Below are 24112 nucleotides of genomic sequence, written 5' to 3'. Positions count from 1 at the left end.
CCTTGATGTTCAGGTGGATAAGCAGCTGACATTGTCAGGGTCCCAGGGGACTACGTTTCCCAGGGTGTGGCAAAAGGAATTCTCTTCCTGCCTTCCCCCCTTTTGACTGGCTGCCCGGCTCTCCTCTTGCCTGGGAAGCTGGTATCTCTATCCTGTAGCCATGGCTGCAGCGCACCAAATAGCACCATCCTAAGCAGAGTAACAACCTCCTAAACCCATCGGGGTGGTGGTGGTGGTGTCTATCCCTCAAGGAGCCTTATTCCAGCTTAAGGAACCTTCCTCCAACTTGTGGCTTTTCCTCCAATGTAAGGCTCCTTCAGATGGAGGGCCACTTGTTGGAGAAAGGCTCCTTAACGGACTTAGAAGACTGTCATTCTGATTAGGATTGCACTGTAAGTGCTGTTGAGGGGAAAGGGGGAGAACAAAATAATTGACTGTCATTTGTTATTATTCTGGTGCACTTTCAGTTCCCACGTGTTTGAAAGTAGGTGGAACTTTGGGGTATTTTTCACTCATTTGGGAACGAATGCACAACACTACAGTAGACATGACAGAAGATCTCACCAATTTTGGAGGCAAGGGCCATATTTTTAAGGGCCAGTTAAGAAGAAGAAAAAGAAGAGAGAGGAAGAGATTGGATTTATACCCCGCCTTTCACTCCCTGAAGGAGTCTCAGAGTGGCTTACAATCCTTTTCCCTTCCCAGAACAGATACCCTGTGAGGTAGGTGGGGCTGAGAGAGCTTTCTTGAGGACTGCCCTTGAGAGAACAGCTCTGAAAAAAAAACTTATGACTGACCCAAGGTCACACCAGCAGCTGTATATGGAGGAGTGGGGAATCAAACCCGGTTCTCCCAGATTAGAGTCTGCACTCCTAATCACTACACCTAACTGGCTCTCTTATGTACATAAGGTACTTCCCTATGGCTTTGTCTCAAGCCACTGGCAGAAATTCTGGACTAGGTAAGCAAGGCTAAGTGTACAAATCCTTCCCCACCCGATCTTTTCCCTCCCTGTCAGCTGGGCATCAATCAGATGTGAAGGGTCAAGCCCATTTTCATAAATTACCTCACCAGCATGGGATGAAGCTATTTCAGCATCATATTACAGACCCCTAAGATATTGGAAATAGGAATAAAATCTTGTGCCTAGCAAAAACCATCATTAGTATTAGTTTGGTAGTAAACATTTTGGAATAAACAGCAAAAAGAAAATGAAGCAAACATTTGCTGCGTTTAATTTATACATGTTGCAGAATCAGATTAGCTAAGTGCCAAATTTTATTTATTTATTGTGCAGTGAAGAGTACAAACAGCTTGCTCGGTGATGGGACGAAGTCTGAATGCAGCATAGGATATACACATTAAGTTAGCTTTAAGGATGTGTTTAAATCCATGTAACTTACTCGTATCAAGAATATATATATATATTTTTAACTGAGGGGCATAACAAGTTGTACTGTTTCAGTTTAGAGAGGTTAGCCTAATAACTGGATTTCCCAGGGCTTTTGGAGGGGAAGTGGAGAAGAAGGAATCTAAAATGTTATATACTTGAAATTATTGTGCAATGTTGCATGAACTTCTGTCTATCCATTTTTACCCACCCTCATCCAAGGAGCTCCCTGCACTCAAAACCACCCTGTGAGGTAGGTGAGGCAGAAAGAAAGAGAGTGACTAGCCCAAGGTCTCCCAGTGTGTTTCATGGCTAGCTGGGGACCTGAAGCCAGTTCACCAAGTTGAGGTCCTAGCCTGACCATCTAAGCAATACACCACACTGGTTCTCTAAATACTTGCTTTGTTCCCAAGAGATTTTAGCACTGTCAGCCTTGACTTCATGGATATTAAAGCCCAGTTATCTAAGAAACTGCAGGAAATGCTGCTCAGACTTACGTTCTGTAAATTGAACTGCAGCTGCTGCTTGTACGGCGCGAACTCCTGGGCCAGCTCGTAACCCTCATGGTAAAAAGTAAATAGTCCCTGTGAAAGGCCAAAAGCTGAAAGGGGGGGGGGGAGAAAAGAATGTGATGCCAAACCATGTATTCAAAATTCATATTCTAAGTATTACGTAACACGGAATACAAACAGAGACGTCTTGGAACAATGGAGGAAGGGGGAAAACCCTTTCCACGGAGCAAGAGATATGCTGCGGTTGATTTCAATGTGATAGTGGTGTCTGCGGTGATTAGGCAGCACTTTGTCCAGCTGCTTGTGATGTTAAGCAGAAGAAGAGCCTAGCCCCCTCCAGAAGCCACTGGTAGAGCTTCTATGATGCCATGGAGAGCGGAGACAGAACAGGGAACCTGCAAGAAGTGTGTGTGTGGTGGGTGGGGAGCTGAGACAGAACTAACTAGGAGCAGTGTTCCCTCTAAGCTGAATTAGTGTGAGCTAGCTCACAGTTTTTTTAGCCTCCAGCTCACAGATTTTTGTCTTAGCTCAGGAAGGATGGCTCCAGAGCAAACTAGTTTATACAGTAGCCAAATCACCTGCTCACAACTTTAATGGCAGTAGCTCACAAAGTAGGACTTTTGCTCAACGAACTCCATAGCTTAGAGGGAACATTGACTAGGAGACCTCAGAAAGGAAGGGGGTACAGAAGTCCATGAACACGTAAAGAAGAAGACGACGAGTTGGTTTTATACCCCGCTCTTCACTACCCGAAGGAGTCTCAGAGAGGCTTACAATCACCTTCCCTTCCTCTCCCCACAGCAGACACCCTGTGAGGTAGGTGGGGCTGAGAGAGCTGTGACTGACCCAAGGTCACCCAGCTGGCTTCACGTGGAGGAGTGGGGGACCAAACCAGGTTCTCCGGATTAGAGTCCGTGCTTGTAACCACTACACCACAAACTACCTCTGCCGTACACTGCATCAGACCTTTGGGTCCCTCAGGATCAGTACTGTCTAATTCAGACTAGCAGCAGTTCTCCAGAGTGTTAGGCTGAGGCCTTCCACACCAGCTATTACCTGATCCCTTTTCACTGGAAATGCCAGGGACTGAACCCGGGACCTTCTGAATACCAAGCAGGTGCTCGACCACTGAGCCACAACCCCCCCCCCCCATCCTACCTCTTCTCAACATGCCCCAGACAGAGTCCTGGAGAAGAAGGGGGAGGAAGCAAGCGTGTTAGATCTGGGCAGGGCTCTTTTTGTAGAAAAAGCCCAGCAGGAACTCATTAGCATAATAGGCCGCACCCAACAGCAGGAACTCATTAGCATATTGGGCCACACCCCTGACAGCACAGCTCATTAGCACGTTAGGCCGCACCCCCATGTTACCAGAAGTGTGGTCATCCAGCCACACCCACCTTTTGCTTGTTATTCTGGTTACCTTGTTTGTTGTCAAAACCCAGGGCCTTTTTTTGTAGCAGGAACTCCTTTGCATGTTAGGCCACACACCCCTAATGTAGCCAATCCTAATGAGTTCCTGCTGGGCGTGGCCAATTTAGGAGCCAGCCGGAACTCCGTTCCTGTGCGTTCCTGCCCAAAAATAGCCCTGGATCTGGGCTTCTTGAAGCACCTGAAATCTGTTGGGATGGTGGCAGCAGGCACCTGAGTGGCAGGAGGAACGGTCCCTCTGCCCCATATGATCCAGATTCTCAATGTATATTCCTGAATGTTTGCTCTTATTTGATGTCAGAGATCACTATGATGGAAAGCAAAATATCCCTGGCACTTTCCCCACTCAAATAATACAATAGGAAAGCGGAGAAAAAGCGAACAAAACGTCTATACACAGATCAAAGTATATTGGCCCGGCACAGATAGCAGGAGACATCCTGTGCTTTCTCCTTCATTTCTACATGGAGCAAACAGCTTGACAGTTTATCATTAGAAGAGTGAGCCTCATTTATCATTGGTCTGCACACTTGCTCAATATAGCCTCCTTGCTTCATGCATGGCCAATTAATTAATCACTGCCAGCACACAACTGGTTTGTACAACTGACTCACAATGATTTGTTCTGTGCTCGCCAAACAAGGATTCCAAACCACAGTTTAATTCATGGTTTTGGAGGTTAGAAAACAAGCCATAATTTGTGGTTTTGGTGAACTATAGTTTCGTGTGAATGTGGAAGTGGTTAATTAACAGACTGCACATGAGGAAAGGAGGAAAAGGGGAGCTGGTTATTGCTACAAGGGAATCAAGCTGCTGAGTCCCTCATTTCACTTTTTTGTTCTTTTTTTGGGGGGTCGAATTTTTATTCCCTTAGTTGTCCAGCTGATTTTCAGGAGGTTTGTGGGTTAAAAAGCAAACACCCACGACAGTCATAAGGATGTATAATAAAAACAGTAGAGGCATGAACTCCAAATTTGAATTTAAGGATGTGTTTGCAAATAGAACAGCCATATTGGCATAGTTCAAGGCAATCAAACAGTGGCACAGCAGATCATTTCTCTCTACATGCAGTGCTTTTTTTTTTTTAACCCAACCAAAGTGAGCCCCTGAGACCACTGGGCCCCAGTGGCTGGGGCTAGAGGCAGGGGCATGGCTTATGTTCATCACAAGAAGGGAGGGCAGGAAGGGCTGCATCAGTGCTTAGTTCTCCCGGCCCTTTCTTTCATGTCCAGGAAAATGGATCACCACTTTGGGGTCAGGAAGCAATATTTCTCCAAACCAGTTTGGCCGGGGGATCCCAGAGAGGTGTTCCCCCGCCCTTCTCTTCTGGGTCATTAGGGTGTGTGTGTGTGGGGGGTATATGTGAATTCTCTGCATTGTGCAGGGGGTTGGACTAGATGACCCTGGAGGTACCTTCCAACTCTATGTTTCTATGATCATTGCTTCCTGGACCTATGCAGCAGCAAACCAAGTCCAGGGTGAGACCCTGATGATTTTGGCAGCACCCTGGGACTCTGTTCCCACCCACTGTGCCTGGCCAAGCATAACCCTAATCCATTTCCTCCCTTGGTTTTGATACCAACAGTTTCACAGGTAGGTGTTAAGGTTTTGTTTTTCTCCCCTCCTGGCACTCGGAATCAGAAAGGCTGCCTCGTCCTCCTGCTACAGTCCGCAAACTTTGGAATCTAAAATCAAAGCTGGCCATTTCCTCACCAAATTAAACCACTTAATGTAGACCCAAACTATTTGCTTTTTTTGGACAGAGATAAAAGCTGGTAAAACAGTATTAATGCACTGAACTGCAAACTGGAAAGTCTCAGACTTGAATCTCAGCTCTGCGGTGAGTTCACAAGGATGCATTTGGTAACCCCTTCTTTCACAGATTTAACACTCCAACAAGGGGACTGATAATACCAACCTATATAAAAGGCCAAATATTATTATTGTAATATTCACTGTGACATTTATTTTTTTTATCAAATATGGCTCATGTGTGTAGTTTTGTATGATGGCAATTATTCAAAAATCTAGACGGCCCAGATATTTCGTTTATTCCCAGCTTCCTCAAACCTTTTTTTAATAAACTGCACTGATCCAGAAAATCCTTCAGCCCTGGTAATAAGTGTTCGTTTTCATTCTGATATTGATAGATTAAAAAAAATTTTTTTTAGTGATCTAAAACTTTTTGCTGCCTATTTTCTTTCTATTCTTCATGCACCCCAGTTTACTATTAACAATGCACACCTCCAAAACACAAAAAAACCCTTTGTTTAATTAGGCTTCAGATCATGATTTCTCAAAAGAAAACGGATAAATGCAGTCACACTATAATGAAACCCTATGAACTGAGAACATGAGCACTCCATTTTTAGTGCACAGTTTTCATTTTGAATCTCCTTCTTTAACCCAGTGCCAAAGGAAAAGAGTAACCAGCACTAGATGGCAGCAACACCAAGCTTATAAACCTGTCTGTATTGGACTCAGGAATTTTTTTTAGCTGGAGGATTTTAAGAGCAAGCACAATTTCTAACATAAAGTCCGAGGTACAGTATTCGAAGATACAGGCTGTTGTCTACAGTACGCTCACCCCACACAGAGTGCTACTCAGTTCCCAGCCACGATTAACACTGCAGATCAAACTCCATGTTGAAAGTTCTCCGAGAGACCTGTCAGATACAGTGTCCTCCAAGCAATTTCGCACTAAAATCGAATTCAACCTTCTTTTTAATCCCATTTTCTTCCTGTTCTGCACTAAAACCAAATTCAACCTTCTTTTTATCCTTCAGTGGTCGGCCCTGTATCAGCCTACTGTTGCCCTGGGTTTTTTGGATGCTGTTTTGCTATTGCTTGACTCGAACACTGAGAAAATCCGGAGTGGCAGGCAAATGCAGAAAGGCCCATTGTATGGGGGAGAAGTTGTAAAGGGGGGGGGCGGATTCTTCCACAAAACATTCAGCACCAGGAGCTTGGAGGCTCTCAGGACAGACAACGGTAGCCGCCATGTTTATTTGCGACGGTGCACCATTCACATTATGAAGAGCTGAGTTCTCATCAAACGAGGTGTGCAAGTGAGGTGAAATACCCCGCTCCTCTTCCTTTCAGCAATATCTCATCTCCAGCACTCTTCTCACAGCCTGACACATTTCTGGCATATGAGAGGGGGATGGGGAGAAATGGACTGTAGCAAGGTAAGGCAGGAAAAGGGAGAGTTCAGAATCCTTTCACCTCCCGTGACTCTGTTTATATTAAACTAGACACATTCCATCCACTCCCACTGCCGGCTTTATACATTAGCAATACAAACATGTCCCTCTTTGGGTCCGCTTTGCATGAAAGAGGTAGAGGCCGTTTTGTTTTTGTTTTGCCATCAGGTCACAGCTGACTTTTGGTGACCCTGCGGGGGTTTTCGAGGCAAGAGACGTTCAGAGGTCGCTTGCCATTGGCCTGCCTCTGTGTGGTGACTCTGGATGTCCCTGGTGGTCTCCCATGCAAATACTAACCAGGGCCGATCCAGATTAGCTTCTGCGATCAGGCTAGCCTGGGCTAGCTAAGTCAGGGTAGAGTGTCCAAACTGAAAAATCTCCCATGCTGCCCCTGGCCTTTCTGAGCAGCACTGAGGGGACAAGGAATCCCTTTTGTTGTTTGTGTTCCCTGGCAAACGCCCACCCTCTAGAGCCCGCTTTGTCCTCCAATGGATTCCTCAGGCAACAGCAGAGAGGGGCGGAGAGACGAGGGTTCAGTGCTATATTATTCCCAGTCACAACCGAGAGCCAAATTAGGTGTTAGGTGCAGAGATGCGTAACATTATCTCGACAGATCCATTCGTTCATTCAAAATATCTATATCCCTGCCTTTCCTCAGGCTTGAGGCATTTTTTTTTTTTACAAACAGGAAATGATCCATTACTGGATCAACAGGGTAAAGAGAAGCAGCAAGAGAGCTCGCCCTTTCCCTGCCACTCCAAACAGACTCTGCCCCCTAAGGCGTTTTGTTCCTCAAGAAATTCCAAAGGCATGTCTGAGGGGGTAAACATGCATGTAGAATTCTACAAGGAGAAAAGCAAGCACGCACAAATGTGCAAGATACAAAATATATTACATAGGACAGGAAAATGGTGGGCAGGGGGAAATTTAAGGAACACTTATCCTGTGGGCTTGTTGTTGTTTTTTTGCTTTCTGGAAGCAGCTTTTCCTGTTAATAAAGGCCAGGATAATATCTGTAGGTAACTTCAAGACTGGGTCAGAGAAGGCCTTGACTGGTGACTAGGTTTTTAATGCAGTCTTTAATCTATGATCAAATTAACAAATGGTGTGTTTTCACAGGTAGATTAATGCCCTTCGCTTCCTGCAGCACTTCTACTATATACATTCATGAACACATGAAACAGCCTTGTACTAAGTTTGCCAGGCATGCCCTAGCAACCAGTGGGAGTTGGGGGGCACCCATCAGCAATAGTGTGATACCACTTCCAGGAGAGACATGGAAATGATGTCACATCACTCTAGGAATCACCAGAAACTCTATGGTAAAACCATGGAGTTTTCAGCAATTCCTAGAATGGACTGACGTCACTTCTGAGTTTCCCCCCAGAAGGGACAAATGTAGCAGGAAACAGGAGCTGGGGGATCCTCTATCCCTGGTGGGGGCCCTGTAACCCTGCCTTCTACTGAATCAGACTCTTGGTCTATCAAGGCCAGTATTGTCACATCATGTACTAGCTGATGTTTTTAACTGGAAAAACCAGGGATTGAATGCATGCACAGCATTGAACCACGCCCCCTCTCTATATGCTAAAAAAACAATGCTGGTAACTGTGTAGTGCATCCAAATACAGTGCAGTGTAGTAGTTAAAGTGCCGAGGAGATCCGTGTTCAGTCATGGATCAGGCTAACTACATCCCACGGCTGTTGTGTGGATAGACTGTAGAGCCACATATGCTACCCTGAGCCCAATGGTGGGATAAAAATGTAATAAATAAATGACCGCTACTTCCTTTTCTGAAAGGGCTCCTGTGCTTTTAAACTATGCATGGCAGGCAGAGATTCAAGGGGTGCAATTGGTCAGTGCCTGGAAAATGCTGTATCTGTTGAGTATCTCCCCATGCAGCTGTTAAAAGAAGAGGCATGCTGCAGAAAAGAGCGTAGGAACATTATCTGCGCAAAAGCCTTCCTACCGTCAGCTCTGCTTACTGTAAAAGGCTGGCCCGTTTGATTAATGTAGGTCAGCTTTCTCCCCTCCCCTCTTATTTTCCAAATTGCTAACAAAATTAATTTAGGACTGGATATCTATTTTGTGCTCTCTGTAAATTACAAAGCAAAAGAAACAACAACACCCAGCCAGGAAGACAGTAACTTCTTGGCTGATGGATTGAAGGCCAGAGGTCAAATTCCTACCCTATCCAAAATGGAAGTGCGATCTTCTTCCTGTGAGAATGAGATGACCAAACGATCTCAGGGTCACCAGCACTACATAAAAATAAATAAAGACTCTTCCAGGCTTCAGATGCCGCCTTGTTTCTTTCTGGAATCCTTGCAGGCCAGCTGCTAACACGCCCATGTCTGTGTTAAATTAGTAGAAGCTTTGGTTTACTGAACCAGTTGATTTAGGTATTCGGAGCAAGACAAATGCATGACTCTGGGTACATCTGAAAATTGTTAGCACACATTAGGGGAGTGCATGAGAAATTTGGGAGCGAAATACTCAAGTCTCCTTATCCTCCAGCCACAATCTGTGCTTATTCGCGCATGCGTGATGTCTGCCATTTACGCGAGGATGACACAAATGTAAGTGGCAGTGCCTGATTTCACTGTTCCCAGTTTGTCGCCATATTTACAGGAGAGGCCTTGGCTCAGGCAACAGGGCCCCTACTTTGTGTGTAGGAGATCAATCCTAGGATCTCTACTTAAAAGCATCGGGCAGTAGGGGATGAGAAAGACTGAGACCCTGGACAGCCACTGAGTAGTCTGAGTAGTCAATACTGACCTTGGCAAAGGACCAATGGCCTGATTCAGTGTAAGGCCACTTTATGTGTTCATGTGTTCTTGGAACTTTTTGCTTTGAATTGAATTCCCAAGCATGTGAGGGTCTGATTCTGACTGTAGCCAGGGCTATTTCTGGGCAGGAACGCACAGGAACGGAGTTCCGGCTGGCTCCCAAGTTGCCCACGCCCAGCAGGAACTCATTAGCATAATAGGCCACACCCAACAGCAGAAACTTATTAGCATTGGCTACATTAGGGGTGTGTGGCCTAACATGCAAAGGAGTTCCTGCTACAAAAAAAGTCCTGGGTTTTGACAACAAACAAGGTAACCAGAATAAGGAGCAAAAGGTGGGTGTGGCTGGATAACCACACTTCTGGTAATGTGGGGGTGCGTCCTAATGGGCTAATGAGCTGTGCTGGCAGGGTTGTGGCCTAATATGCTAACGAGTTTCTGCTGTTGGGTGTGGCCTATTATGCTAATGAGTTCCTGCTGGGCTTTTTCTACAAAAAGAGCCCTGGCTGTAGCCATAAGGCTGTCAAATTTGGGTTAGGAAATTCCTGGAGATTTGGGGTTGGAGCTTGTGGAAGGAGGGGTTTGAGGACAAGAAGAACCTCAGCTGGGTGTAATGCCACAGAGTCCACCCTCCAAAGCAGCCATTTTCTCTAGGAGAACTGCTCTCAGTGGTCTGGAGAGCCACTGTAACTCCATATCTCTGGGCCCCACCTGGAGTTTGGCAGCACTACATTAAGGCATGCAGGGAAAGGGGCCTTAAGACTAACTCCCCAAATCACCTCCCAGCCTGAAACTGCTCAAGGAAGCTGCTATGTGGACTCACACATGTCCCAAATGCATCAAAACTGACTCTCTGGGACTGTCTTAGATTGTGAAAACTGCATGGGGAAATGGTGCGGAGGCTTCAGTCCCCCCTACCCCGCATGCCATACTCCCAGTCTGAATCAGGACCATTCAGCCCTGGCAATTAATTCTTGGGGGCAGAAATCCCAGGATCCAAGGGACAGATCAGGGAACAGTTTGTCATGTAGTTAGGCCCCTCAGGTAAAAGGCTGCAGAACACATTTATACTATCAGCTCCACTGGGGTACTCTTCAGTAGCATCATCCACACGTGTAGAGGAGAGTAACTGAGAAGTTTGTTAATCTCCTGCTGTTGTTGTTAGGAAAAACAAAACTTCATTAGCAAAGGAATTTTATCTGTAGCCATCGACCTCACGGTAATGCTGCCACTGCTCCATGATATTACAGCTGCCCACATAGTGAAGCCTTAAGCAGGAGAAAGGCTGACTGTTGGAGCTTAAACCAAGTCCCAGATTCAATCCCTGAACCTCCTCCTCAAAGGAACCCCAGTGAGCAAGACTACCCTGAGGCCTCGGAGGGTGGGTGAGGGACACAGTAGCATCATGTGCTGGGGAAGATAGACTAAAATCTAGACTTTATCAGGTAGCTTCATCCGCTCAGTCCTTATTGAATTAATGTTGGATTAATTATCCATACCAAATATCCCCTCCTTAGTGTATTCCTGTTTATTTGTTATGAATGTTTCGCAAATTTGTCCAATGAAAGCTATTCCTCCTAATGGATAGATCACTTGTGCCTGAATTCTGTTTTAGCACCCAGCTTTCCTATGTCAGGATCAGAACTAGTTACGGTTGCTTCATTTTCCCAGGAAATATTAGCTTTGTGGCAGCAGCTGATACAATGACAGGAACTGGATTATTTTATGTCATACACCCAAATGTTCCTTTTGAGGATTCCAAGGAAAATCTGAGCACCTTTTTTGGGGGGTGGTATAAATAATACGAAGAGGAGAACAGCACACAGATTAGAGGCCAAGGTGTCTCTATTTTCTGGAAAGAGCTGAAAATTATCCACAAGTTTCTTCTTGCATAGAGCACTGTAGCTTCTGCCAAGATGTCCAGGTGATAGCAGAATTTCTTCATGGAAATGTGACGTGGAGTTGAACTAGGGCAGGAGTGAGCAAGTTTATGAGCCTCTTGTTGGCAAAGATTGCAACTCAAAGCTCACTGCAGGCAGAGGCCTAGCCTTCACTTAAGAGCGTGCGTTCTTCATGATTTCTATGATTACACCGCAAAGAGCTTGCAAGGTGCAAAAGAAGACTGCAGCCCAATCTCAGCCATGGATATTTTGAAGTAAACCCCACTGGTTTCAACAGGATTGATTCCCATGTAAGCATAGCAGTGCACCACCAAGACAACAGGTGAAAGGCATGCTTTGCTCACGTCTGCCTTAATAGATCTGTATTGTCTGAAGCTTTCCCACTCACGCTTTCTCTTACTGCTTTAATAAAAGATCAGGTTGATCGAAACTTGAAGACTAGTGCCTCGGTTAGGAACTCTGAGCCAATTTTTACGTTATGAAATACTCGTCATGTCGCTGCGCAGACAACACTGTTCAGCACCAGTCGTTAAAGTGTCATGCAGATAGATGGCAAGACGTCTGCAATTTCATTCCAGGTTGGACCAGAAACCTGTTTTTCGTGAGTGTTTAAAGGAGCAGAGATGATTCTCGAAACCAGGGCTTCATAGCTTGGAATATTAAATTTCCTTCTTTAATTAACCAACGTGCTCCTCTGTAAATGCTCTCATTGTCGATTGGAGGCAGTGGTTTTCAAACTGTGTTCACAGGAACTGTGGAGTTTCTCAAATTCCAGAGGGGTAGTCATGCTAGTTTAGTTTAAGCAAAAACAAAAAGGAAATGTTGTGGTACTAACAGATTTATTGCAGCAGAGCTATAAAGCCAAATACTAGGCCCTGCAACAAGCCAGGATGCCAGTGACGTTCCCATATGCAGGCAACACTCTTATAAAGCCTAAAACCACCAGCCATACCATCAGGAAACCATTCACTTATTGATCTTCCAGCATGATGTATTTCATCGACTGCCAACAAAATCCTTCTGCTCTCTACATAAGGACAAGCTGGTCAAGTTTTCACAGAAAAGATAAATTCACTTTTGAGAAACTAATGGGAAAATTTGTAGGCATGGCACTCTGCTGGTGACCGGGAAGTTACCATTATGCAACCAAAGGATAGAAGGGGGAAATGTCCCTCAGCAGCAGCTTTTCACAATTCAGATATTAAACCAGACGATGGCTAGGAAACCTGAACTATAATTTGGCATGATGTCCAAACTGATGGCCTATTTCAGTCAAACAGCAAAGAAAAACCATAAATTGTAAGGGTTTTTTAAAAAAAGCTTTTCAGAAATGTTAAAGATACAGAAAAGAAAAATGCCAAAAAAATCCCCCACAACATTACATTTTTAAAGTATAAAAAGAACTTTCGGTGACATCACATTAAAAGCTGTGAAATATACACATAAAATATATGTAAAAATTAAGATTTCAACATTTATAAAAACAGAAGAAAAAAGGAAACAAATATAGCATAAAAGATATTAAATAATACAACATTCAACTAAAATATAAAGCATATTTTTGACCACCTAAATTTTGCATGTTAATTCTAATCACTACAATGACACCAATATTTATTGAAGAGCCCAATAGTTCTATAAAACTTAATAATAAAGAGTAATAGCTTAAAGATATATAAAATACTAATTACCTAATTGGCTAACTATGTAATAATAATTATAATTGAGATAATAATATTAACCATTTAATCAGTAAACCAATTTAACTATCATACTATTGCAAGTGAACGTACAAACCGGTATTTCTCCTCTCTTCCCTTTTATTTGTAATAAGCATAAATAGCTTTCCATTTCTGCTCAAATTCCTTTCTCAGTTTTTTATTTATATAGTTAATCAATCTTGCCTAACAGTGTATTCATTCATTTTATCCTTCCAATTCTCGAGGTTTGGGCTGTCTTGTAGTTTCCATTTGGTTGCCAGTTATACTCATGCTGCAATTAGCATATATCCAAATAGTTCCTGTATAGTTTTTTCAGTATTGTCTGGTAGGAGTCCCAATAACATAGTCTCTGGTTTGATGGCAAATTTAATATTCAAAATTTTCTGGATTTCGGCATGCATTTATTTTCAAATTTTTATCTTTTTTTACATGTCCACTACATGTGATAAAAAGTGCCATCCACTACCTTATATTTCCAGCACACCCCTTTATAATTCTTGTCCATCTTCTCAATATCTTTCGGGGTGATGTACCATCAAAAAAAACATGTTATACCAATTTTCTCTTAATGTCTGACTTGCAGTGGACTTTATATCTTTCATCCATAAATTTTCCCATGTTTGAAATGATATTTCTCGAAAATTCTACATCAATTTCATCATACACATCTTAACTTGTTTCTCTTCTGCGTCACACTGAAATAAAAGTTTATAAATTTGTCCTAATAGATTATCTTTATTTTGCATAATTATCTTTTCAAATTCAGTTAAATCTCTCATTCCACCTCCTTCTGGGCATATAGCTTCTCTGAGTCTAGAGATTAACTGAAGATATGTTAACCACTGTATCTTTCGTCTTTCTTCTTTAATTGTTTGTCAAGACTTAAATTCTCCTTGCAGACTTAGCATTTCTCAGTATGTTATAAAGTCGTTCTTTTCTCTCACATATTTATCATAGTATGCATCTATTGGTGACATTACAGATGAGATTGATGAGCTAATTTTCATTTTCAAAGTCTCCCAGATTTTAAGTAAACTGTCTCTGATTACATGGGTTTCATGTTGAGTTGTGTTTTTAATGCCTTTTTTTCTAATCCAGAGAAAGTTGTGTATGCTGTCAGCCAAATCTTCAATTTCCAATTTCATCAATCTTTCATTTGGATCTTTAATCCAATTTGTAATCCAAACCAGGCTAGTTGCCTGGTGCCGCTAGGCCTCCTCTTTTCTTGTCATCCTGTAATACTTTAAATCTGATTCATGGTTTTTTGCCATTCCATATAAATGCATTTATTTGTTTCTGCCACTCTTTCAATGTCTTGTCTTGAATGATGATTGGTAACATCTGGAATAACAAATTTACTTTTGGCTACACATTTATTGTTAGTGTACTGATTCTTCCCAACCATGACACTATTAACGTGGACCATCTTCCCAGATCTTTCTGTATTTTCTTCTATACTACTTCATAATTGTCTTTATACCCAGATTATACCCAGATATTTAACTGGATTACTTGCTGAGTCACACCCTGTAATTGTCCTAATATTATCTTCTTCTAATTTAGTTAAGAATTTAGTTAGGAATTTTCTCCTATTAATTTTAAATCAGGAAAAGGAGCCAAATTTCTCAATTTAAGTTATATGTTGTACTGTATTATGTGGGTTCAGAATTGTCAAAACTACATTGTCCACATAGCTTTTTAACTCAAATTCTTCTCCATCTACTTTCAGCCCTTCAATATTTGGATCTTGTAGTATTCTGGAAGCAAAAATTTCCATTGCCACAATGAATAAGAGTTGTTTTGTTCCTTTTTCGATCTGAAATCCATCTGCTAATGTTTCATTAATTAGAATTTTTGCATTTTGTTTCATACAGATTCCTTGTATCCAATTCATAAATTGGAGGATGGGGTATAAATGAAATAAATAAATAAATTGGGATATCAAATAAATAAATAAATAAATCTAGGACCACAATTTATGTGCTGTAGGACTTTTTGCAAAAAAAGTCTAAGAAAGATTATCAAAAGCTTTCTCAGCATCCAAAAAAAAAAGTGTTTTTTCTCCCTTTTCTTATACAGACTCCAGAGCATCAGTGACAAAACAAATGTTTTCATAAATTTCTTTGGGACAAAACCCATCTGATCACGATGAATTATTTTTGTTATACATTTCTTTAATCTTTTTGCCATTACTGAAGCAAAGAGTTTATAATGCACATTCAACAATGATATAGGTCTATATGACTGTCCAATGTTTCCTCTAAGCTCTACAGTGTTGTGAGCAAAAATTCTACCTTGTGAGTGAAAAAATTAGTAGCATTAAAGTTGTGAGTGAGTCTACATTTGATTATTGCATAATTATTTTTAGAAGATTATTTCTATAACCTTGTAAAAATCTCAGAATGAATTCTTTTAAACTATATTTAAATTATATTTTAAGAATAATTGAAACATTATAAGAGAAACCAGAATCAAGTCAAATTTCATTACAAAAAATGTTGTCCTCTACAGGAGTAGATCAGGCCTCTAGAGAACAGGTCTCCCTGCCCCAGTACACTATATTGGTAGACCTGGCCTCCAGAGAACAGGTCTGCCCATCCCTTTCCACTATACAGGTAGACCTGGCCTCAGGAGGTCTACCCACCCCAGTCCACTATACTGGTAGACCTGGCCTCAGGAGAACAGGTCTACCTGTCCTTTTCCACTGTATTGGTAGACCTAGCCGCCAGACAACAGGTCTACCTGCCCCAGTCCACTATATTAGTAGACCTGGTCTTGGACTGTCGTCTTGGCTGACCCTTAGAAAACATACCAACACTTAGGGGAGAAAAAACTCTTGCAGTTTATATTGATTGGTTTTTTTTAAGTGAAATATGCCAACCAGCATTACAGGTCAAGTATAACAGAACAGTCACCGTCAGAACCCTGCCTAACCTACCAGGAAGTTGCTTAAATGCTTTCAACCTGCCCAAACTACTTGTTTATTCAAATATTTATATCCCACTTTTCCCTGTGACTCAAAACAGCTTACAAATCATACTGAAAAGCATAAGAGGGATGAGTTTCAGAGAGATTGCACCAGGGAGTCCAATTCTATGGGTCCCAGAAGGAGGTGCCCCCCATCCTTCATTGTTTGCTATGGAAGGGAAAAAATGTTGTGAGTTGAAGCTAAAATGCTCTGAGCAGTCCTCTGAAATGTGCACAGCACCCCCTAGTACAGCTGTGGTGGAACTGTGGTGGTAACATTGGATTGTTATCTTCGTTATGGATAAGTTATATATGCCTCCTGCCAAGACTGAGGCAGTATTTTCTCTTCACTTATTTGATGAATCACTTTTTGTAATGGCTTTATCAACTCCTCCTCAAAACATTTATAATATATTGCCGTTAGTCCATCCGGGTCTGGTGCTTTATCTTTTTTTCAATTTTTTTTTATGGCTTGAGAGATCTCTTGTATAGTGATATTTTGGTTCAAAATATGTCTATCTTCTGTTGTTAATTCTGGAATAAGTGTGCCTTCCTCTGTTAACTTTTCTTTCTTGTAGAGCTGTGTGAAAAACAGACTAACTTGTTCATGTATATCCTTCTCCTTGTACGGGATTTCATCTGTCTTTTAAACTCATGATCGTTCTTCTTTCACTATCTTTTCTTAAACAATGAGCCAAGTAGCGTCCAGGTTTATTTGCATGTTCAAAATATTTTTGTTTTATAAATTCTTCTTCTGCGATCCTTTAGTTTTGAGCACATTTAATTGATTTTTTAATTTTTTAATTTCTTTTAAAGCTGTTTTTTTTAAAAAAATGGTGTCGATCTTTCAATACTTGAATTCGATCAGTTATTTTCATAATTTGTTCTAATTTTTCTTTCTTTTTCTTGGAGGCAATGGCTATAAGTCTTCCTCTCATATAAGATTTACTTGTTTCCCAAATTGTTGCAATAGATGCATCTTCTGTTGTGTTCAGTTTAAAGAATTCTTGGCTGCGGTCACACAGAGCATTAGGCACACTGGAGAGACGGAAGATAGCCTGATTTTCCGGGCGCGATCTCACCGCCACATCTGGGAAGCGTAGAGCTCCCGTGGCTCACCCGAGGCTTCACTCCGAAGATGCGTGGTAAAAAACTAGTACCTCTGAGGTACTAGTTTCCAGAAACAGCGGGGCAAGGGCGGACGCTTGATCGCGTTTCCGGTGGAATCCCATGGCATCCGGCACCCGCCCATGTCCCCACGCAAAAAGGTTTTTTGTTTTTCAAGTGTCCTCGGGATGTGCACAAGCACCCAACGGGGCATGTGCACACGTCGGTGTACAGAAAAAAAAACCACCCGTTTGCCGCGCCGCTTCTTTGCCGCGCCGCAGGATTGTGGTGTGATCGGCACCTCCCCCCTACCATGGGACCTCCACGGGATGTCTGCTCGCACAACCGTGCGTTATTTTGCCATGGGGCAAACAGCCACAATCCTCCCCGCATTTTCCTGCCCGTGTGACCGCAGCCCTTCTATATCTTTTTTACACTGATATTTGGATCATTTCTTTTAACCTATTTTATCTTTTACTAATGTGTACACCAGTTCCAGCGCCACCTTGCTCAACCCTAGTGCAGGGGAGAAAGGGGCAGTCATATTCTGGTGGGAAGACAGTGTGTCCCTCCTCTGGCACTCACTGCCATCTTGTCCCTTACCTGCTCACTCGCAGAGGAAGAGGATAATGATTTGGGAAGGGCTCCATGTCCTGATATAGGGTCTTGGGAGCTCTGCAGGGCACATAATACCTCCTGCAGCCCAGAGGATGAAAGATCCCACTGACAGCTCCATTGCCCAGCTTCCTCTGCTGTTTCCATGCAGCTGCAAATCCCCTGGGCTCTCCTGAGCCAAAGCTCATGGCTTTGCAAGATAGGGGAGATTGTTCAATCAAGATGCTGGACTTCAAAGAGAGCTCTGAAAAGCACTCAAAGAACTCTCTCCAAACTCTGTCTTCTCCATAGGCAGGAAGAGAAGACTGAAGGGGAGATGGGGGAACTCCTCCCCTCCCGAAGAATAAAGCTGGATTTCCTGCCACCAAAAGTGGAATGAAGGGAGTTCCCAATACATCTGGGTTTCCTAGTCCTTCCAAGGGAGAATCGAGAATGCACTGCAAATTAAAATCCACAATCCTTTGCAATGTTCAGGGGTTCTGTGACTAGTCCTCCTCGGAAAGGGATCCTCCATGGTGAGAACTACGAACCCCTGATCTAAAAGAATGAACAGTAACAATATAACATAACTTACCGGTTCTACGAACTCAAACTTTTTTCTCTCTTGAACTTCTTGGATTTTAAAGACATATTCTAAAGATGCTTCATAAAAATTTTGATGTTCTCGGTCGATCTGGGTGTCTGCCTAAAGAATGAAAATACCAAAAATTACAGTAAAGCATATGCCATCACTAATATTATTTCACTGCTGTGGCTACATCAGTTCAGGCTTCCACTACACAGAAACACACACACACACAATTGCTTGTTACTGGTTTGGATCCACCCCTTCCATGAATAGAACAAGTTAGTGGAAGGGATCTTTGAGTTCGCTTTCCCATCACAGAACCCCAGGAGTGACTTTTTGGGAGGTGAAAGGGCTGTAATGGAAGGGAGAAGGCACCAAAAATCCTTTCCCCCAATATCTTCCTTTCAGAGAATGGCTGGACCTAATTTGGAGACTCCAATGTTTTTTTCCTGCCCTTCCTCCACAGAGCTCAGTACACCATACATCAGGTCTCCTCTTTTCTGTTTTATCCTCCAAACCATTCCTGAAGGACCACCTTCTCTCGTATGAACCAAATCAGCTAATCCAGTCATCTGCTTCGGGTGCCCTTGCCCTCTACTAGATGGGTGGCTACCCAAGAAACATCTTTCTTGGTCATGGCACAAAACTTCGGAACTCCCACCTCTGGGAGAGTTGTCTCTCTCCCTCTGTGGAGATTTTTTGTTTGTTCTGTTGGAACCCTTATTGACCTTCCTCCCTGGATATGCTGTGTTTGTATGTTAATGGGGTTTTTAAAATTGAATTGTTTTTAATATTTTACATATACGTTATTTTAAATACTGTTTTAATGTTCTGCATGTTTTAACATTTTGATGACCACTGCCTTGGAAACCCAATTTGGGTGGGAAGGTGGCGCAGAAATATTTTAAATAAATAAAATAAACAAACATTGAATAAAACCAGTTCCCCATCAGAAATGGGACTTAGTTTAAATCACCGAACCTGTCCAACAGACTTGAGTGTGCCCATGACCAACATATGAGGCTTCTATCCTGAACTCAACAGCTTAACAACAGTTATAAGATTCTGAGGGCTGAGACCGAAGAAGAGTATTATAAACAGCAACTAGGAGGTCCAAACTGAGACAGGGGCACATAGGATGTACTTCAGGGGCAAGCTGGCCCAATTTTGAAGGGTAAATAAAACGTTCTTGAGCTCAGAGATGCTGTCTAAAAGGAAATATCAACTGTTAATTACCAGACATTGATCCCCCTGATTCTTGAAGACTAAGTAAACAACAGACTAAGTTAAAAAAATCAACAACAAAATAATTGAATCTGCCTAAAGTTATCCTCCTTCTCCGTCATCAAAAGGTTAAAACAAAACAAACAGGATTTTAGACCTGGGAAATAGTCAAGAAGCAACAAACAAGGAAGGTTTAGCCATTGTTTGTTTATATGCTGCCTCTCCAGGGACTCGCTTGAGGTGGCACACAACTAAAACAAAGAAGTAATATTGGTAAGAGTCCTCAAGCCACAAGCAGACCATAAAACAGCCTTAACAAGGAAAACAACCCATTAGTGAAATGCCTGGGTAAAAAGCCTTTTTTTTTTTTTAGTCTGGTTCCTGAAGGAAAGCAAGGTAGGTGCCAGGAGAGCCTCATGAGGGAGGGCATTCCAAAGGTGAGGTGCCACCACTGGAAAAGCCCCGTCTCTGGATGCTAGTCGCCTCACCTTTGTTGGCAGGGGGAACTGTATCAATGAGGGGTTTCATCTTTCACAACTGTTTTTACAGTCTGCTGCAAGCCCGAGGACTACTTCTGTCATTATGTTTTTACACTCTAGCTTGTTTTTGATAGGGTTTTTTTGTTCATTAATTTTCATAATGTTGTTTTAAAGATTTTATTACATCAATTTACTTTGAGGTTGCATATAAATTTCCAAAATAAAGAAAGTCGCTTGTTAGCTAGAGAAGCTGAAGAACTGGGGGTAGGTCGCTTCCCAGCTGAAAAACAGATTCCGATCTTAGGATTCAAAATGCAGTAGGGCATTCTTTAATAGGTGAACTCATGGGATGTTTCTACAAAATACTTTTTTTTCCTTAAGCAATTACACATCACAACACAAGAATGGCAGGAGCTGGGAGAAAGCAAGGAGGCTAACAGTAACACCCATCCGACATCATTAAAGCAAAGAGAGAGAGAGAGAGAGAGAGAGAGAGAGAGAGAGAGAGAGAGAGAGAGAGAGAGAGAGAGAGAAACTGCCTTTAACCAACAGAGGTAGCTAATTTGATTGAATGTGATCCTCTCTCTTGAAGGTCACAGAAAGTTACTTCTCTCAGCAGTAAAGAGAAATAGCTATGAAGACAGTTACAGCTTCCTGTATTTCTCTTTTTAAGAAGCATATAAAAGCACAAGTTAAGCTACGGCTGTATTCGTTAAATATAAACATAGAAGGAGAGGACTGCTCCATTTAAGCGCCTTCAGAATGAATTCTGCAGTCCTGACCAGGTGACAGCAAAGAGAAAACCTGGTCATAAACAACCTTACTAAGATGAAACCTGGCCATAATTCATGACGTCTGAAAAAGTCTTTGATCAGTATTTATGGATGTATCGTTTGTACTTCAGTACTGGGAATAAATACTTGAGAAGCCTCTGACAGCAACTCTGAAATACCAAAAAAACCAAAAAACAAACACACACCAAAAAACCCAGAGAAATCTTTATTCATTACCAGCTTTATATGCTCTGGGAAATTCTGCTCTATGAGCCTAGAAAGTAAAAATAAATCTCAAGGATTCTTTGGTCTAAAGCAGTAGAGCTGGGTCTGGGAGAGTGGATGCACTCTCTCTCTCTCTGTCTCTCTCTCTCTCTCTCTCTCACTCTGTGTGTGTGTGTGTGTGTGTGTAGGGGGGTGTTTGATGATTTTCAAGGGAGGGGTTGGTGAGTGGATGGCATTTTTAACCCTTTCCTTGCCTGTTACTTTCCACAGGCAACACTTCCTACTGTAATGTGGCAAACAGACTGGAGAAACAGAATAAACACGGATCTCAGCCAATCGCAGATACTTTTCTGCTGCTACTTCCACTCCCACCACCCGTGCAACATTTTGCTGCTATGTGTTGATGACCTAGATTCCCAGACCCACATCTGCCGCAGAATGTCTAGTCCAGTCCTGGAATCCTCCTATCAACTGTTGGGAGCGATGACGATTTTGTGTGTGTCTGTGTCCCCACAGATAACTTGTCTTTTTAAGTTCATGGCATGATGCAAAAATCTATAACACCAATAGTAAGATCAAAAAGCACAGAGGCAATGGTCCTGTCTCATTAGATGTACCGCCTTACACAAAACAGTGCAAACCATGTATATATCTTGCCATTTTCTTTTATAGAGAGTATTTTTGCATTTGCGTGTGTGTGTGTGCCCGGAAGTCATGGCAACCTCTGGTGACTGCTACTGGTATATGGACGATGTTCAGAGAAGTGGCTTGATAGCCTGCCTCTGCTTCCCGGCCCTGGTATTCCTTGGAGGTCACCCTTCCAAGTACTTGCCAGGGTCGGCCCTGCTTAGCTTCCAAGATCTGACAAGATCAGGCTTTCCTGGACTATCCAGGTCAGGTCAGGGCTTTCTTGCCCCTTTCTTATTATCTGTTTAAAGAGAGGCTGTCCAAACATGGCAGCAAAGAAAATAAAGCAGAAAGAATAATGGATGCATTGTTGTGTAGCGATCAGAGTGCTGGACTAGGATCTGGGAGAACCAGGTTCAAATCCCGCTTGGCCATGAACCAGGTTCAAATCCCGCTTGGCTGTGTGCTGAGAAAAAAAAATTGTTATAATTTTGGATCTGTGCTTCCGGGGCGGGGAGCCTTACAATTATGGCTTGTTTTCAATTAGGACATTACTGGTTTGGGATTCAAATCTGTGGCTCTGGAGTTTGGGACCACTATTTTCCATGAAGAATCTATACTGGGGGGTATGTGGCAGCTGCTGATACAGATCATGACGCCAAATTTGCACAGAACACAGTCCTCCCTGTAATCTAAAGACCCCCCCTGATTTTCAAGCAGATTGCACTACAGGGTTTGATTTTACAGACACCCCCCCCAAAAAAAATAGGTTCCCCTCTGTGCAGCTGCACTTCTCTCTACTGATTCCTAAAATGGCGGTCAAGCAGCAGCCTAGCAGGAGAGCTCCAGATGGCCATGTCATTTAAAAAAACAAAAATCCTGTCTGCTTTCCCCTAGTCTAACAGTAACTGACAATAAAAAAAAAATCTCAACTTTCCATCGGAAACTGTATTTGCCAACCTTCCCTGTTGTGGCCTGTTCATATCTTTTCACAAACTAAAAGAGGCTTCCTTTGCAAACCCCCAAATCCCTTTCTATCTGCCATTATGGGTATGTACTAAAATGAATGACAGGAATTTTTTCCCACTGAGAATAATGGAAGAGGCCTGAAGGGCCATTGGATATAATGGGAGCCAGGAATGTCAATTAACTTGCACAAGCTCTACTGAAATACCTTAGAAAACACAAAAGTTGCAATAAAATGTGGAATGGATCATAACAATTCTGTCCTGAGCCTGGAATGAAAGCATCCAGAGTGGAATGACAGTCCCAAGGCCCCAGGTAAAATACTCAAAGACTGGAATGACAATCCCTGGAGAAGAATGGTGAGGGCAGGGCAGAAACAGGGCATGTTTCTCATAATCCATTCCACATTTTCATTGCAACAATGGGCATTCCCCTAATTCATTTTACTACATGAGGAGGATGACCCAGCTGAGCTCTGAGCAGGAGCAGGAGACAGAGCTGCTAGAGGGGTGAGTGTTTTTTTACTTGCTTTCAGCTGAGGGGATTCAGCTGAGGATATTGTGTGGGAGGACTGTGCTTGGGCGTGTGTGAAAGCGCTTAGAGTTGTTGCAGAGTCCTGGCTGCTTGAGAGAGGGAGAGGAAAGGGCATTGTTTGACTGTGATTGACTGCAATTGAGAGGAAAAGGAAGGGGCATTGTTTTGCATGTGATTGAGTGCCTGGGTGCATTTGAATAGCTGCTGCCAGCACTCTGCTGGGGGAGGCCTCTATTTAAGGAAGCACCTTGGCAGAGGCACGAGCCTCTGGCACGAGCCGAAGGGTGAGCTAAAGGGCTCTTTGCCTGTGGCTCTTAGCCTAGGGGCTCTTAGACTAGGGGCGCTGTAAGAAGCCCAAAAAGAGCCAGAAAGACAAGGCCCTAGGCTCTTTGTCTTTCCCGTAAAATAATTTGACTTGATAACAAAACCCACATAAATACCAAGGGTTTAAAAGGGGGATTATATTTACTTATTTTAAAAGAATTATGAAGCCAGAATGCCAGCAGGGGGTTGGGGGCTATCCAGTGTTTTGCACGGAGTGTCACATGTATGACTATCTGCCCACTGGGCAGAAGTCTTGGGTGTGTGCTCGGTGCAAGGAGTTCCTGGTTCTCAGGGAATGTGTTTGCTCCCTTGAGGCCAAGGTGGCTGACCTGGAGAAGCAGAGACAGTCAGCTAGGCGCACAGAAAAGACTCTCGGGGACTTGATAGATATGTCCCACTCTGGATCTGGCAGCCCAGCCACTGTGCAAGGAGTTCCTGGTTCTCAGGGAACGTGTGTGCTCCCTTGAGGCCAAGGTGGCTGACCTGGAGAAGCAGAGACAGTCAGCTAGGCGCACAGAAAAGACTCTCGGGGACTTGATAGATATGTCCCACTCTGGATCTGGCTTTTTTTCCCTATGAGGAAAGGTTAAGACCATAAGAGACGCCAATGTTGGATCAGGGCAAAGGCCCATCCAGTGGGCAGGGTGGGAGGGGGGCTCTTGGTAGTGGGTGATTCGATCCTTAGGCAGGTAGACAGCTGGGTGGCGAACCCGCGTACTGACCGTATGGTGACTTGCCTGCCTGGTGCAAAGGTAGCG

The 24112-nt window shown here is 43.0% G+C and overlaps 1 protein-coding gene across 1 annotated transcript in view; it reads right to left on the bottom strand.

Annotated features, from left to right (window-relative positions):
* Positions 1 to 18319, bottom strand: part of ARHGAP42 (Rho GTPase activating protein 42) — a gene marked incomplete at both ends in the record, with an annotated part of 60930 nt that extends 42611 nt beyond the window's left edge. The window contains 3 exons of the mRNA XM_015410658.1: positions 1888 to 1974; positions 10435 to 10452; positions 18209 to 18319. Coding sequence (XP_015266144.1) covers positions 1888 to 1974; positions 10435 to 10452; positions 18209 to 18319 — 216 coding nt within the window. The remainder of the gene's footprint in view (positions 1 to 1887; positions 1975 to 10434; positions 10453 to 18208) is intronic.
* Between the last annotated feature and the right edge of the window lie 5793 nt (positions 18320 to 24112).

This window comes from Gekko japonicus, unplaced genomic scaffold (genome assembly GCF_001447785.1).
Source record: "Gekko japonicus isolate JY-2015 unplaced genomic scaffold, Gekko_japonicus_V1.1 scaffold4763, whole genome shotgun sequence".
NCBI lineage: Eukaryota > Metazoa > Chordata > Lepidosauria > Squamata > Gekkonidae > Gekko > Gekko japonicus.
The sequence above is the reverse complement of the archived record's forward strand: the minus strand, read 5'-3'. Positions and strand labels throughout refer to the sequence as shown.